A 17734-nucleotide genomic window follows, 5' to 3' on the forward strand; every position below is an offset into this window, starting at 1 on the left:
GTCTCTGCTCAGGGTGAATATCGCGGAGTTTCCATATATAGGACAGTCCGAGCATGGTGGTTTACTCTCTGGCGAGTACATCTCCATCTGCCAAAAGGCTGGCAGGGCATCGATGAAGCCACACGCAAGCGGTCGTCGACTTTTGGCCTTCTTATTTGCAGAAATGCAAGGGCAGTCTTAACCGCTTCCCTATAGAATGGTACCTGTTTAGGACGAATGAACATGTGGGACCGCCTTAAACGTATCGCGCACACTGATATCTGGCTAAAACTTAGACTAGTTAAACAATGTAATTACAGAAAAGCTGCGGGCACAGATCATGCATAGGCAGCATAATGTCGTTAGCGGAGTTTTCTTTACTTCTCAGTAGTAACAAACAGCGCCATGGTTTCACAGGTGTAACCTGCTACCACGCGCTGGCATGTATCTTTTACTGCTTGAGGACAGTAGTATCACTTTTTCTGTTCGGGAAGAAGCATGTTTGGGCCTCTTTTAACTGCATGTCGCCGTTTGGAATGGTCCCTACCTAATAAAGTAGCTTTGACAAAAGGTTGAATACACAGACGTGCCGGTGTTTTCTAACGGCGACCTTGGTTTGAGATAGGAGGCGTAGAACTTCTGGATTTTTTTAGCAAACTAGGCGCATCCTGTATAACTTACCACGCAACCTATTCGGTTTGGACAGCGGTGTAAGAACTAGCTACTTTTTACACTGTGATTTCGGCTAGCGCGTGTTGAAAGACATTGAATATTAGACATAAATATTTATGAAAGGGCATCTTCACCTGTGCTGCGTTGGTTGGATAAACTATAGTTGCCGTGTGAATTTGCAAGCGCATAGCATCGATGTCGCATGTGGTTACCCAACCATCTGGCATCTAACATCTATCTGGGCGAAGGTATATAGAGATGACGCCGAAGCATTCTAGAAGCGATGATGCTGGAGCGGCTTTTCTCTTTGAACCCGGCGGGCTAACTCCTAATTTTGAGAGGGAATATGCGCTTAGTCCCAAAATAATGTTTAAAAGACTAGCTCTTGTTAGCGATGACGTGTATTTATAGACCAGTAAAATATTATTTCGTCCGCGTCAGAATGAAGAAGGAGAAGAACCGCCATCGCTCGAGACCGCGGGTTCGCCCCAGTCTCGCGGCTGCGCCCCAGTCTCGTGGCACGAGCGCTCCAGAGAAGGCGTGAGCCAGCAGAGCCGGGCACCCAGAGTCGCGGACCATGGAAGGCGACGACGGCCGAGGCTTCTTCCTGGTTGATGACGTCGACATAGAGGCCGACCTCGATGAGGACTCAACCTTGCCACCGGTAAGCAGGGCCTCTGGCCCGTTATTTTCTCGTTGCACCGGCGTGCGAGTTAGCATTCGGCCGATTGCGGCTCGGCGGGGCTCGGGGCTGATGGAACGCGTCAGGGGTGCGGTAGGCCACCCAACCGAGTGAGCGGTGTTAACTGCGTCGATAAGAGCCCTGCATTTCTCAGCTATCTGCTTTCTCATTTTGGATTTATCCGCCGTGGCGGCTTGGTCGCAATGGCGCTCACGGCGCGGAGCACGAGCTCTGAGCACGAGATTCCCGAACGGCCGCGGCGCCGGCCCCAGCCGGACGAAATTGATGCCGAGTTCTTCGCTACGGCGTGAGCTGTTAACCAACCGGGTTTAGTTTAGGCACGTAGGCAAATTTGAGAGACATTAGGAAACGACGTGGACAGCCCTCTCAGCGCCAGATGTCCATTCCTTGGCGCACTTAGGCCTAGAAGCACCCCATTGTGCGCGGCTATCGGCGTAAATCTGCAACTTGCGCCAGCGAATCAGGTGCCTGATGCACAAAGCTATTTGCACGCAAGAGTGCTTAGTGACTGGTCCAAGCCCAATAATGAACCAGTCGTGCTTGCGCCGCTGAAGATAGCTAAATTTTCGTTCGGTCGCGCACCGCTCTCACGCGGGAACAGCTGGGAGCATTCAGGACCTGACCCTGGCGGGAGTACTGCTGCTTCGGATTTTATGCCACCATATTACTAGACGTTGAAGAGCGTTAACGCATCCGTCTTGCATGTGCGGCATACTGTTAGGCAGAAAGCTCATCCGACCACAAGCGTGCCTTGGCCAGGTGCTCGGCTTTTCAAGCGGATAAAGGCTCGATAAAAGGCGGTTAAATTGAATGACCGGAATGAGCAACGGGCTTGGCAACGCTGGTGCCCATCCGTCATGTTTTCGCGTAGCCAAGAGACCGCGATTAGAACCGAGTACGTCGCTAATACGAGACGCATCTCCTGGCACAAGGCCTTCGCTAATGTGTGGACTGAACAGCGTATGGTTCTTGGCGCAATGCGAGAGTGTATTTCTTAAGAGATTTGTGTTTTGCGCAAATACGGCGGGAGGCTTTTTTCTTTTTAGCGTAATCTTGCTTCTTCTTTTTCGTTCTGTGAGTGTCGATGGCCATTGATTCACTTTAGCACTAAAGCAGAAACATGCTTTCTGATTGCGCTTCTCGAGCGCAAAATTGCCGCAGATCTCGGCACTCCACGCGTGGCAGAAATGTGATCAAATGTTCTGTCTGCTTGCTGCCAGAGTTGAGATTCTCAATTATAAAATAATAGCACATTCTCAGCGTCTACAGAGCCATGCTTTTTGGCACGTCCGGTCGGCCTGGTTCTCTTCTTTGCCGGCAAGCCCTACGTTAAATGCGCGAAATGCGTTGTGTATGGATTCCACTAACGTGAGGAAAGGCCTACATTGGCCAAACCGGACGCTGCGTTAATTATCGTGCAGGGGAGCATGAATGCACGTTTGGGAATAGGGACAGTAGCACGAATTTGACCAAACATTGTTTAAAATGCCAAAGCAGACTGCGCCTCAATGAGATCAGGATTCTTGGCCGGGGCAGCAACACCGTGGCGCGCAAAATAATGGAATCCTTTTTGATTACAAATGCGCCCAATTGCGTCAGCGATACGTCTCGCGCCTTACACAGAAGCGAGTCAGCCTTGTTAAAATCTGTCTTGTAGGGTACGATGGGGTTATCACGTTTACCAGGAATGCCGTGGGTGTATCCGCCGCGCATGCGCCTACATGCCTTATATGCCGAGGTGTCAGCTTCTGAATAAACTGGTGTTTAGTCTGCGCTCGTCCTGTCGTGTCTTCTCTTTTCGTGTGGTCTTTTATGCGCATAACCTTTGATGGCACTTCAAGCGGTCCTGCTAGAGTGAAATGTGTATTTCGCGAAAGACGCGGGCGTAAATGACTAGAAAGAGCGCTCATCTGTGTATTTTTGTTATTTCTGCAAATTTTCCTACTGTATGAATTCTGCGTGTAATGAACCAACTCACCGCACGAGTTGAGACTGCTGAATTTTCCTCGTCGGCTTTTGACTTGTTTTCGCGGTGTCTGCACGGAAAAAAAATTGCTTTGGAATTTCGCTCGGCTAGGTGCATGAAAGTAGTTAACCTCTCGGCGAGTCTTTCTTGTTATGAATGTTTGCTTTCTTTCTTCTAGGCGTGACTTTCTTATCTGTATTCCTGGTAGTCATGATGCAGGGCATTTATGATCTGGCTTGCTTGAGCGTATATTCAATGGCAATTTGTAGCACCAGAACCCGCCTATCAGAGGTACTATTAGTGAGATTAATATTAGTCTGTCATGGCGATGCTTGCGGAGTCATGAAGTGGCTGCCACAAATAGAGAGAATGAAGAAAGCCTCCCTTCCAGTACAGAATCAGGCCGAGTATCCCGCAACGCACTTGAAGCAACAGACGTGCTTTGTACTACCGCACGTAGATTATTCGCTTTACTTTTGACATACCAACGCCTACCAATTCTAATTGTGATAGCACCGGAGGCTTACTAACGAGAAATATGCAGTTGGATTTGTGCTGGCGTCTCGACGTGCACCCTTGCTATTTAGTCAATGTTTCTCGGTTCCGAGTCTCACGTACAAACTGATTTGCAAGGGGGTGCCGCGTCCAAATTTGCCCTTAATCGACCTCTTTAGCTACACTAATGGAAGAAGACCAGATAAAGGGGAAGTTGCATTCACTGAAGCAGCCGGTTAATGAAGCGATGTTTAACGCACTGAATCCAGTGGGTCAGTTTTGCGCGAGGTTCACATGTCTGGAACGAACACAAGCTCACATAATAGATGTGTGCACGAGACAGCCAAACATCAACATACCTTAAAGCATTAACCGGAAATATTTTAATTAAAAAAATGTGAAATGAAATACAGGGGCTTTTGCACTAAACCCCGCAACTCTCTTAAATTAAGCCGCCGCGGTGGCTCAGTGGTTATGGCACTCGGCTGCTTAACCGAAAGACGCGAGTTCGATCCCGGCCGCGGTGGTCAAATTTCATGGGAGGCGAATTTCTAGAGGCCCGTATACTGTGCGATGTCGGTGCACATAAAAGGACCCCGGGTGGTCGAAATTTCCGGAGCCCTTCCCTACGGCGTCCTTCATAGCCTGAGTTGCTTTTGGACATTAAACCGCCAAAAAAACGAAAGTAAAACAAATTTCTTAAATTACACGCTGAAAATGTTCCGGTCAGCTCACGTGACTGCTATCTGAAGCGACATTCTTGCCCGTAAGAAAGCAGGTGGTCAGAGTTGAGAGTTGCGAACGTAAGGTGGGCTTCGAAGATGCCCCGTTGATTCGAAGGAGCCAATGGGCTATGCTATCAGTGGAGTTGCTTGCCTGATGAGTGCACGCTACCAGTGCAGCTGTCACAAGCCCTGAATCGTTGCAGGCACTTCCCGCGGAACCAGCGGAAGTGCAACGACAAATGCAGGAAGGCGAGGTGGCCTGCGTGAACAACCAATGGGAAAAGAAACCAGAAAGTAAAAGTGAGTTCCTTTTTCTGTCCCTTTGCGTCGGAAAGCACTGATGACAGAGCCGTGGAAGTGCGAGAGCCGCCGGGCAAGCATTGCCTACTTGCGCGAAATGAACCACGCACGTTTTTGCAGGGAACGTGTCGAGTAGAAAATATCTGTACAAATAGCTGTATGCTTGAAGGGCAGATAAAGAGCTAACAAAAACTAAAAACCGAGCTGAGTGTGGTTTTCGAGAGCTACTATGCTATTCGTTGTCTACGTGCTATGCTCTTGCCAGCCGCGATAGTTGTGTACGAAAACACTAGAACAAAACCGGAGCAAACCTGGAGTTCACTCTCAGGCTAGCACCCGAAATGCAACCTTGTTTGTAGCCAGTGCCGGTTTATTCCACTGTGACTGTTGGAAGAATCGTAAAATCGAAAAATCCAAGATTTGCGTTTCGACATCTTGCTAGTCAAAATTCGGCTGCACCTGCCGCTGTAGCTTATAGTGGCTACGGTGCTTGGCTGCTGAGGCCTATGGAACGGGCTCGAATCTCGACTGTGGCGGCCATATTGCGATGGAGGTGAAATGAAAAAACGCCCGTGGGCTGTGCGACGTCATTAAATGTTAAAGAAATTAAGGCTGCCAAAGTAATCGAAAGTCCTCCGCTATATTGTCTCTTACAGCCTAATGTGCAGTTTCGGGATGTTAAACCCCAGATACCATACCATACCATGCCATGGCACTCCACACCACGACACACCGCACTGCACCACACCACATACTACACCACATACCACACAGCTTACCACACCACACACTACGCGCCACGCGTCACACCACACCGCACTACACTATATCATACTATGCTACGGAGTGTTATGGGAAACCTTGTTACGGGAAACTAAAGGAAGCGAATGTTCAGCATTTGTAGAAAGGATCAAAAGCAAAGAGGCCTAGCAAACCTGGGCTTATGAGAGCTTCCTGCTGCGTCATCCCTTCCCACAGACCAGGACTTCTGGAAAGAAGCTGCGTCTTTATTCCGAGAGGAGAGCGCTTGCTTGTTGTTCAGTGTGCGCAAGATAAGGTGAGAAGGCAACCTGTTCACTGCGTTGCTCCAAACTCGCCATACTACTTCTGTGGCACGACGCGCCTTTGTGAGGCAATTCCCCACCCTGAGACTACTTGAATTGCACGTTCGCAACTGCAGGTTCGCGTTCAAATGCTTGTGTTCAGTATGTCGGGCACACGTCGGGAAAAATTTTATGAGCTACTCTTGAAGGTATCGGTCCTATTTGCACCCTGCATTTTTTTAAATTCGAAAGCATTCCTAGTCCCCCTAGGAGAAAAGCTGGTGGCGTGTGTGTGTACTCACAGAAAATCCCAGCGATGCCAAGAAAAACATGGTGACATCATCAAGCGACCGCATAACGCACACATCATGTCAAACACCGCCACTTCAGACAATCCTATACATGTCGTTCGTTCTATATATACTCGCCACTGGCCGACCTCCATGTCGCCTCAGTTTTCCCGACATTCGTATCCAAAACATTGACGCAACCGATTTCTCGTTGTGCTAGTCAGGTTGCACGCTAGCTTGCGACAGAGATTCGAACCGACGACATACGCACCTTCAGCTGTATGCCTTCCCAAACTTTAGTATCAGAATTGTGATGCAACCATTCGTCGTACAGCGTCCCGGGTGATGTCATACTCGCGCGCGCGTGTGTGTGTGTGCGTGTGTGTGTGTGTGTGTGTGTGTGTGTGTGTGAGTGTCAGATTTGCTTTCGCATTCCCACACGTAACCAATTTTAAGTGTCTCTGCCGAATTTTTTTACTCGAGAAAACAGCCCCAAATAGGCTGCTCGTATTTATCGCGGTATCATCGCGGCTCGGGTTTATTGTTCAGTGAGCCTATTTATGAAGCTGTTCTGCCTATACAACAGGTTATTTATTCGAAAAGAAAAGTTGAAAGGGCATTTTAGCTCAGATTTGCACTGGTCTTTCTTCTTGTAGCGCAATTACATTAGCGAAATTTTACCTTTCACGTCGTATGTCCGTGGGAAATACTTATCCAGAAAGGCTTGCTCTGGAGTGACTGACTGGGTCTTGCATACGCAGATGAAAAAAGCGAGGAGCAGCTTCAAGAAGGCGCGGCCGTGCCTGCGCAAACTGAAACACCCCCTGTAGAGCCTGACACTAGCCATCACGACGTCGCCACCATGGCAGACGACGGTCAAATGGCCTACGCCATGATGATGTGTATGGACCAAGGTGAGGCTTACCTGCTACTCTGTTTTTTGAAGTGTGGATACTAGCTCAAAAACGAGCATTGGTTTTGTGTGCTTGTATATGGGTTCTTATTAGGCGAGAAAGCAATTTTATTTATTTAATACGATGAAGTCTCGAGGATAAACATAGACACCTGGAGACTTAGCTTCAACGCTGCTGTAACCGGGGGTTTCTTTCGGCTCTGAGAACCTTACTGCGTCAGAAGCAACTGGAACTAAGATCAGAGGGACCTGTTGCAAGTTCTTGTGAATACTGCTCGAAAATTCTGGGTCCTCGTGTGTGTGTCAGTGCTACGCTTATGCGCCAATGTACTGCGCCTACCTCTCCTGGATTTATAATTACCACGGATGCCTTTGAAATTCTATTGCGGACATGCGCTGTGCTCGAAGCGCAAATTGTGGAAATGCAACGTTTCCTGGTGGTCTGTGGGACGCCGACAAATGCGAAACTTCTTTTAAATGAAGAACCCCGTCGCTTTATCTGGTGTAATGCGGCCGCTAATCCACTCCTGACTGCTTCGGCAGGATTTATTTAACACAGTGTGAATAGAAGACGTAGAAATGCCTTTTTTGCCTACTAACTTTGAATGGCCAGACTTGAAGTTCGGAACCAGTCAACTGATCTGGGAAATTGCAACCAGCAAACATATGCGTTCCCAAAACCTCACCGCAGGTTGAGTAACAGGCTTCTGTCATTTTTGGGCGCCTTGAAGTCAACCCCTAACTTTTTGACCGTCTTGACCGCGTCGCCTATCCTAAGATTTCACTTGTTTTTAAAAACCCACGACGTAACTGTACACTACCGGAACACTTTTCTAACCAGACCACAAACGTTGCGAACAAGAGCCTCATTGATATTGGCCAAGAAGACGTTCCTCGACATAGAAGATACTGTAGACTCTATGCATACGCCAGACCATTGAACTCACGTTGTCGCTGCACGCTATAAATGTTGATTAAATATAAAAAAGGTCATGAGTTCTAAAACATTTCGCACAGACATCACTTTGAGTCCAAATCTGCTTGTCGTGATGACAAAAGTGGCTCCCGTCCCGACCAACATCTTTCCTGCCAGAAAAGGCTCTTACAAAAAATATTAAGCGAAGCATGAAGACTATTACCTCGTGGTTGTCGAGGTGGTCGAGGGATGGTCGAGGACGAGATTAGTCGAGGTGGTCAGGATCTTCAAAGAGGGAAGTAGAGATGGGGTTGTCTTCTACTTTCAAGACGCCCCAAATATGACACTGTTTTCTTCGAACTCCAGTTGAAAGCTCCTACGTTTCCCGGTTGTTACTTCTTAAACCTGCAAAAACAGTTCTCAACTGGAAGCCTGGCCGTTCGATGTTACTAAAACCTTCATTGCTAAGTCTTTCCCCCGGGCTGCGTTAAATCACAAAGAACGCAAGATGTTGAGGCGCAGGTAGCCAACTTGAAGGAAGCCGGTTGGCCCGATTCCGTTATACGGTAGCGTCTGACAAGTTGGCCAGCATCATCGAGAAGAGCCAGACAGAAGGGGAGGGAGGAGACGGGGGGTGTGAGCATATTGAAGATGGTCATAGCCATTCTGTATGCATTAGGTATGACATTAAACGTGTTTCCGCCAAATGTTGCGAGAAAGTCCAGATTTCACTGCGCAGCGAGGGATACAGGAGTTTTTGCTCGCTTGACAAACCCGTGGATGGTGAAGGTGCGGGCTGCAAGAACAGTACATGCCCGCTAAGGTGCTACCTTGGATTTGGGCATCGCTAGACGGCCCTGTGTACGAAGCGCCCTTTTCGCGTTGGAATGCTCACATCGGCCAAACTGGCAGATACGCAACACGTGCCTAAAAAGGGCTCTAATTCTTCACCGCTCGTTATCAGAAGTGGCACTTCGCTATTTCGGTATACGAAGGTTCCTTTCAGACATAGACAGCAGCTCTATACATAAACTGCTGGAGCATATTTTACTTACACGAAGGGTGAAGCATATATGAGTGCGTCATCTCTGGTTAACATTAATAATGAGATTTCGCACCTCGATAGAGGCTGACACATGCCGCTTTTGTCACCCTTGTTTGGTGTTTTTTTGGTTCTGAATTATTTATTTATAGATACTGCGGACAATAGTGCATGCCAGGTTGACATAAAAGTCAGTCAAATCACAAAGAAACAACAATGCAACAGTACGATCATGAAACCTGATGCAAGAAAAAGCTACGATAACAGTTGGATTTACAGTCGATGATTAATTTGATGTTTTTTTTTCTATCATGAATGCTTTTACTCTAAGACGAGGCTTAGAGTGAAACTTCGACTATTACTTTGATGTTTTGCTGTAATCAATGCTTTTGCTCTGAGCCGAGGCTTCACAAACACAACAATTTTTCTGAAAAGTGAAGAGTGGGTGGTGGTAGGTGGCGCTTCTGGACAGTGGAAGTGGGTGGGCGAGAATTCCCCTAGCTAGGGAGATGCAGTGTGGAGGTGGCTGTTGCTTCGGTTGGTGGAGGCTTCACTCCTCAAGGCTTCACAAAGAAGACGGCGGCATTTTTGCAAAGTAACACTGGTACTGCTATCGCAGTAAAAGTCACTATTAGCGGTACTCGGCTAGTCCTCAAATTCAATGTCTCTATAAGAGGTTAGATAACTAAGGTGGTGATGTCCAGTTTGCCTGGCGGATAACAGCGTTAATGATAATGAGGAGCCCCGACCGAGTCTATTTCTCAAAAAGCAGAGAAGTGAGTTATAAAGTAAACTTTCTTAATCGAAGTTCAAGTCGTTCAATATTAACTCCTATGGCAGGGGTTGGCGACTCAGTCTCTGCATATGTATTGAAGATAAACTTTCCTTGTCAGATTTGTTTCTATATATTTCTATATATATTTAGAGTTTGTGTGTGTGTGTGTGTGGGGGGGGGGCCTTCAATTCAGCTATAGCTTCAGCCCTGTCCTGTCCTCTGACTGTGTCGTCGGCGTTGCACGCTACTGCCACCTCAAATTAATCTCGTGCCTGAGGCTGAAGAACAACGCTTGCTACCATGCCTAGTTTGTATCTTTATTCGGGCCGCGGTAATGGGGTGCATTTAGCCGAGGCTTTAGGTTGAGCTGTGTCGATGTCCGTGATCTTAGCGCAGTGCATTGCTGAAACCAGCGTGCGCAGCGACCATACTGCACGATTCTTGAAGCAGACCGACAAAGGGAACTTGGCGCCTAGATAAATACCGCCGTGTTGTCGGTCACACTACATCTGGGCTGGGCTCATGCGGCCGGTGTTTTCGTGTGCTTATTTGTTTATCGCCACCAGTGCCAGACCTTATACAATTTTTTTTGTCACTCAGGGCCTGTGGCTATCAAACGCGACCATATTGCTCTTCAAAGTTTTCGATCACGTGTGTGCATTCTGCGCTTTCCGTTGACTTCTCACGATGATGTACCGTATGGTGTCGCTCAGCCACCTACCCTGCTCGCATTCAAGCATTAGGGAAATCGAAGGCGGCACTAGTGGCAAAATCACTACGGCCAAGATGATGCTGGTGGCCACTGCGCACGCAACACCTTCGTTTTGCTGGTTTGTCCATCGGTCGCGACAAAGGCGGCCGTAATGGGAAGATGACAGCACCGTGAGAACAGATTTATCTCTAACTCTCTTTCCTTCCTTGCTGGTGGTCGCGGTTCCTTTCATTCCGAAGTTTTCGTTGAAGATTTTGCGAAGGTGGCAAACGCTAACCACCGCTGGCAATTCACACTCCTTCGACTGCCGATTACACGTTTGGTTCCCCGTCATCGAGCTTTTCTCGTTCAAGGGCACAAGTTCTTCCTCAGAGAAAGTTCATTTCGGTGTAAAGGTGCGCGTAAGGCCAAGAAGCAAGGACTGCAGCTGCTCATTCGGCTACCATCCATGCATATTCGGATAACTTGTGTGAAATTTGCTGAGATCCGCTTCCTGGTACCGTCAGTGGAATATCACTGCATCCGAGACTCTGAAAATGCACTGCAGTAATTTCTGTGTATCTTACCAGAAAGCCTGAAGCATTCTTCTTCGTCAATATTATCACAGTTTTCGAGGTCACTGCTTAGTTTGGCTTGTTTCACAGACAACAAAAAAATAAGATACAATTTGGGTGGGAGAAATATTTATTCTTTTTCGTTTCTTATCGATGAGATCCTGCAATGAACAGCAGAAACTTCACACAATTAGGAGCACGAAAATGTGCGATGACTTCGAGGGGAGGTGTTAGCTCAGGGGAAGGCGAGCTAGTCCGCAGCAAGCCGCAGCGCACGGTGAATGCCTACGTATGGCAATATCAAGCAGACATGGACACCCAGCTGGGACGAAGGAACTCGCGTTCATTTTTCCGGTGAACACATGCCGTTTCATTTTATGTGACGACTGGTCGGTTTCACCGATTCACATTGCATGAACCGATTCTGTTCTATTACCGTGTCGTGCACACATCTGTGGAGCACATGCTCTCTTCGATACTTGGCGACGGTGTACTTATGTCTATACTGTGTCCCGCAATTTGTTAGGACTGATATGAATGTCATAGCTGGGGCCATCATCATCGGGCAGACTGAGCTATCAATACAGCTAAAATGACCGACGCGAGTCGGTCACTAACGGTACACCCTTGCGAAAATTAAAGCTGAAGCGAGCTTCCTGTACTGCTACAGCAAATTGCAAAACGCAGCATTTACAGCGTGAACTCTAGGTTTCGTATAGGCGTCACTGCTGCCACTCTCGGTGGTTATGTGATCTGCGGGGTTCTTGTCTTGATGCTCATTAAGTTCCACTTCTGTCCTTCATCAGCCGGCCGTAGGAAACGCGCATGCAACCTATAAGGGTGGTTAGTTACGTTGTGAGCTTGAGAATCCACGCGAAAATAAAGTATCGTAGCTCTTTAATCAAGCTATTAAATTTAAGTGACTCGAGGCCTTCAGAGCAGGAAATGGCCTAACAGGTCAGAGTTACAAAGCTCGACGGCTCAGCTCAGCAGAACCTTATACAATCTAAACCCGCTAAGAAAGCTGCATGCGCCGATAACATGTTTTTCAGCAGTCAAAAACACTTTCAACACGAGGGGCAAATAAACATTAGCTCTGACACACAGCCACCGCTGTGTGTGGTAAGCGAACTCGCGGCAAACTCTCGATGAGTAGTGCCGCAATGGGTGGCCTCTCTTGCTACGCAGAAGGTGACAGGCTTCCTCAGGAGACCGAGGTGGCAGGGGATCAGCCCACCAAGGAGGACAAAGACGAGGAGAAAAAGGATCAGGAGTGAGCAGCGACTCGAGAGGGAAGGAGGCGGCCATGCAGCCAGTGGTCGGGACCACCTCTACTGCTCAAGCTATGCAACTATAAGCGTTTCACCCTCAGCGACGGCGGCAGCTGTTGACAACGATGAATCTGGAAACTGAAAAGCGGCAGTGGACTGCACCTGTCTCCTCTCGGCCATGGACAGCATCTCTGGCTGCAATTTCGGATGCGCCGGCGGGTTGGAGACAACCAAAATTAAACTAAGCTTCTGCACGCCGATCATTCTTAGTTTCCCAGTTTTTCGTTCCTGACTTCTTGTACATTTTCACATGCGGCAATCTTTGTAGGGAATTTCACAGCGAGCGCTGAACAGCCGAAAGAAACTAGGAGCTACAGGAAATCTAGCCCCGAAGTGCAGGCGAACAGCTCGCCATCCAATCGGAGAACTGCCGCCGCGATAGGCAAACTCAGCCCAGTCCATCTACACTGGGTTTGAAAGTCTCATTCTGTATGGTATGGAGGAGCGACGGTTGCAACATATCCCGGTCCAGGGTATTCGCATTTAACATGCGAGAGAGGAGGGCAACAGAAATATGCTCTTGTCTACTGAAAAAAACAAAAACCGAAGACCCTTCTTCCGAAGTTTTTCCGCCGTAGCATATATTTTCTTACAGCACTCCTGCCCATAGCAGAACAGACAGGTCGTCCCCCGCAAGTAAAATACTATAAGGGGCGGCAGACGTCGACGTGGGCAGCGGCATAAGACGAAGTACGGCAATTTGGCCGATCACTTATTAAAATCGCTCATGAATCGGAACATGCAATAGTCTGTGCACGTGCACCTATTGAATGCCTAACGCCAACACAGGCCCCTTCTGGAGGAAGAATCAAGACATGAAGCGAAAAAATAGAATTTAAGGCGGCTGTCGTTCGATGTCCCAGAACAATATTACGAGGAAAAAAACGACGTGGGAGGAGGAGGAAGATGAGGACGAAAATATTAGGCAAAGGTTTAACCCGGCCAAATCTAAGTAACCAAAGCGGAAGCTTGAAAGTTAAGCCTTGTAAAGCTTGGCTAGACTTGGTTGTTGCTTGCTGGTAATGAATGCCGTTTAGCCAAGGTTTACCAGGCTTAAATTCGAAGCTTTCGCTTTGGTTACTCTCTTCGTCTTTGTGCGGCAGCCTCTCGGTGAGCTACGCCCACTGGATGATCGGATTCGGCCTGTCGTCTTGGCTACCTCTGAGACGCATACAGTTCACGAGGCCTCTCGCCTGGAGCCCCTATGACGACTGCAGGCGTGAAAATGTCGACAGCTGTTGCAATCCGTTGGCACCGGCTGAGAAGCAGCGGAGGCTATCTAGTCAGAGGGAGTGCACGGCTCCGGCGCAGCGGCGGTTGAATGACGTCATGGTTTTCACGTGACTAGGTAGAGGCGAGCGCTCCGTTTCGGCAGCGGCGGTGGCGGCTGAGTGACATCATAGATGTCATGTGGTTTCTCCTCGGTTCAAGGTGAAACTCGCGCACACGGCGAAGAAGCTACGGAGGGGAGCAGCAAAAGCTTAATTATTCAGCTTATTAAGGAGGGTTACGGACTTGACTGGATGGAGCCCTTAGTCCGAGACCTCAGTAATGGAAGCCGCTGTCTTCGCTCAGCCGACCAGGTGACGTTGGTCGTCAGGTCGGAAGCTGAGCAGCGCAGCCTCTCCGGTCTCCGCTGTAAGACGAGCCGAAAGCAGCACTGGGATAAATATACCGGGAATATCAGCGAAGCCGGCGACTAATTTTTAAAGACAAGATTTTGGAGCTAGAAAAACACTTTTTCAGCAAATAATACCAGTGTTTGCGGACACCAGAATGCAGGTGAATCATGTATATATATATATATATATATATATATATATATATATATATATATATATATATATATATATATATATATATATATATATATATATTATTTGTTTATTTACAAATACTGCAGGCCCTATTCGGGCCCAAGCAGGAGTGGGTACTTACAACAACGTAAATTACCACTGCCAATTAGCAATTAAGAACACAACAAAACATGTACTTACATCATTGTAACACTATACGTAACAGAAATAAACATGAACGTACAACAGTGCAATACGTAAACAAAATAACAATTAAAAAGCGTAACGCAAAAGAAACTGCTATCATTGCGGCAATTTTAGAGGTCAAAGAAAAGGTTATTTGAAAGCTGAACGAACGATTCTGTTGTATTAGCGTTAACTACTTCTTCGGGTTATTTATTCAATAGTGAAATTGCATGGGAAAAAAGAGAATATTGATGGATGTTAAGGTTACTAAATGGTTGCTTAATTGTTTTGTTGTGGTTTGTACGAGCAGAGCGCATGGGGGGCTCGGGTAAATAACATTCATGCGCTATTTTGTAGTGACCATGGTACAGCTGATATAAAAATTTGATGTGAGATACAATTCTGCGATGAACTTGTTTTTCAATTTCGCCCTGTCGCGAAGAACGGACACGCTTGAAAAACGCGAGTATGTGGAGTATATAAACCACAAAGCTAAATTTTGCACTCTTTCTATTTTCTTGATTAAATATTTTTGATGAGGGCTCCAGATTAAATCCGCATATTCTAATTTTGGTCTGACAAGAGCTTTGTATGCTGTTAACTTAACGGTCGATGAAGTACGGCGCAATTTCCGTTTCAAAAATGCCAGCTTTTTTAGCGCGTTGCTGCAAACGTTTTCTATATGGGGTTCCCGACTTAAATTGCTTGTGAGTGCAACACCTAAATACTTCACTCGCTGGGTTTTATGAATATAAGAATTATTAATAACATAAGCAAAATCTAAGGGTTCTTTCTTGTTGGTAAATGTAATAGCTGTCGTCTTCAAAGTGTTTAGCTTCAGTCCCCATGTTTCACACCATACGCTAATTGAGTGCAACGCGTCATTAAGTCTTACTTGGTCGGAGTGATGATTTACACTAGTAAAAATAACGCAATCGTCCGCAAACAACCGGATCTTCACAGGCGATTGAACAGATAAATAGATGTCATTGATATAAACAAAGAACAACAAGGGACCAAGAACTGACCCCTGTGGCACCCCTGAGTGCACTTCCAGTGTACCAGAAACGCAGTCTTTAACAGCAACGTATTGTTTTCTTGGGGACAAATAAGATTCTATCCAACGGATGATATTGCGTTCAATGCCCATTGAGAGCAGTTTAGTTACTAAATCGGCATGCGGAACTACATCGAACGCTTTGGAAAAGTCCAAAAACACTGCATCGATTTGACCCCTCATATTCAGCTCATTCATAAAATCATCCGTTATCTCAGCTAACTGTGTTATTGTGGATAAACCAACTCTAAATCCATGTTGATTTGCATGAAGTAAACGGTTATTCTCTAAATGTGTTAGAATCGCTTTAAATAAAATATGTTCTAGCAGTTTACAAGTTCCGGATGTTAAGGAAACTGGTCTGTAATTATTTAGTTCTAGAGGGGATCCAGATTTGTAAATCGGAACTATCCTTGCAAGGCGCCAGTCATCTGGTATCACACAGGATTCTAACGATGTTTTATATATTACATATAAGTACTCTGCTACCAAGATTGCGTATCTGTTGAGGAAAACATTAGATATTTTGTCCGGACCTGATGACTTTTTTATGTCTAGATTACGTAAAAGACTAAGGATGCCGTTTTTGCTTAAATCTACTTCGGGCATCGGATTACGAAGCGTGTAAGGTTGCAAGTGCGCGTGCGATGCGTTTATGGTAAACACCGATTGAAAAAATGCGTTAAATTCATTATCAATGGTCAAAGGATCGTCAATGCTTGTGCCAGATGTTCTGATCTCTGTGATGCCGCTTTTATCTTTAGATAAATATTGCCAGAATTTCCTTGGTTGCTCTGACATGAAAGAAGTCAATGTGGAAGAAAAGAACTGATCTCTTGCAGCGCGCACTTTATCTTTGAAAGTGCGTACTAGACTTGCCAGTTTTTCCTGTCACCACGTTTTCGAGAGCGTTTTATTTTGCGTTTCCGATGTATCAGATTACGATCCATCCACGGGTACTCCCTGTTGATGCGCTTTTTCTTCAAAGGCACGTAGGTGCTTTCACAGTGCATGACTATGTCTTTAAACTTTGACCACAGCACATTAACGTCATTTGTCTCATTAAAGGAAGGGAATAAAGATTCCATACAACTAATCATTCCGTCATCATCAGCATGCGTATAGTGTCTTACAAATGTGTCAGAAGGTTTAACATACGATCGCAAGCCCGAAATAGGACACTCAAGAACAAGTAACTGATGATCAGATATACCGTCCTTGACACTGACTGAGCAGTCTGGAAGCGAGCTACTTGCAAACGCAAGGTCAAGTACAGCAGAGCTGGAAATTCTTGTAGCATCCAAAACCAACTGGGTTAACGAAAACGTAAATGCAGTTAGTAGTAATGACTCAGCATTTTTGGAATCTTTGCCGTCATGAGAAAGGCTGCACCAGTTAATTCCTGGAAGGTTAAAATCTCCTGTTATAAGGATGTTGGAACGCGAATTTGTATTTTGCAGCAAATAATCATATAAGGAATCTAAGTATTCCTGAGGAGCATTCGGAGGCCGATAGACCCCTCCTAGTAATATAGTTTTTCCAAAAAACTTTATTTTGCACCATATGCTTTCATGATCATTGATGCCGTTTAAGCGTGTGAATTTAATGTTATTCTTTATTGCAATTGCAACTCCGCCAACCCCTTGATCCTCTGTCCTTACGGATAAGCGTGTACGAAGGAGGCATTATTTCTGAATTTTGCACATCGGAATGCAGCCAGGTTTCAGTTACCACTAGGACGTGTGGTTGATAGGTCAGAATTATATCTTCAAGGCCCTGGATCTTATTCAGTACACTGCGTGCGTTCAACGAAACAAGCCGTAGGGTCTTGACGGATTCCCGTCATTTGTTATCTAGCTTACGCGTGTTCGCACGTGTGGGTCGATGAGAGGAAGTTTCGGGTTGGGCAGGCGCAGATGATTTGTATAACTCTATTCTGCGATTGCGCATTGCGTCCCGTACGTACAGCCTGTCATCAACTTTGAGCTTATCGAAACGAAGGGAAACCTTAGAACCATTGCTCTTTTCTTCAGCCGCTGAACGCCATAATTTTGCACGAATATCTCGAATGTTTTTTGAAAAATCTTCCGATATAGCTATTTTTGTGTCCTTTAATGCGAAGCAGGACGACATAACCTTTGATTTGTCTACGCAGTTAAAAAATCTCAAAATGATCGGACGATGTCGCTGTGCATGTTTTAGGCCAATTCGGTGAATACGCTCTATTGAGTTTACTTCAACACCTAGAATCTTTTTAAAAATTTCTTCGTTAACTTTCC

General features: G+C 46.5%; 1 protein-coding gene across 1 annotated transcript; it reads left to right on the forward strand.

Moving 5' to 3' along the window:
* Nucleotides 1–1143: 1143 nt before the first annotated feature.
* On the forward strand, nt 1144–12619 carry LOC144100043 (uncharacterized). The gene is made up of 4 exons (XM_077633095.1): nt 1144–1315; nt 4744–4840; nt 6935–7087; nt 12274–12619. Exons 1-4 carry the CDS (start codon nt 1229–1231, stop codon nt 12360–12362), a joined length of 426 nt encoding a protein of 141 aa, XP_077489221.1. The 5' UTR covers nt 1144–1228; the 3' UTR covers nt 12363–12619.
* The last annotated feature ends 5115 nt before the right edge of the window (nt 12620–17734 follow it).

The sequence above is a fragment of the Amblyomma americanum genome, chromosome 1, assembly GCF_052857255.1.
Source record: "Amblyomma americanum isolate KBUSLIRL-KWMA chromosome 1, ASM5285725v1, whole genome shotgun sequence".
In the NCBI taxonomy this organism is placed as follows: Eukaryota; Metazoa; Arthropoda; class Arachnida; order Ixodida; family Ixodidae; genus Amblyomma; species Amblyomma americanum.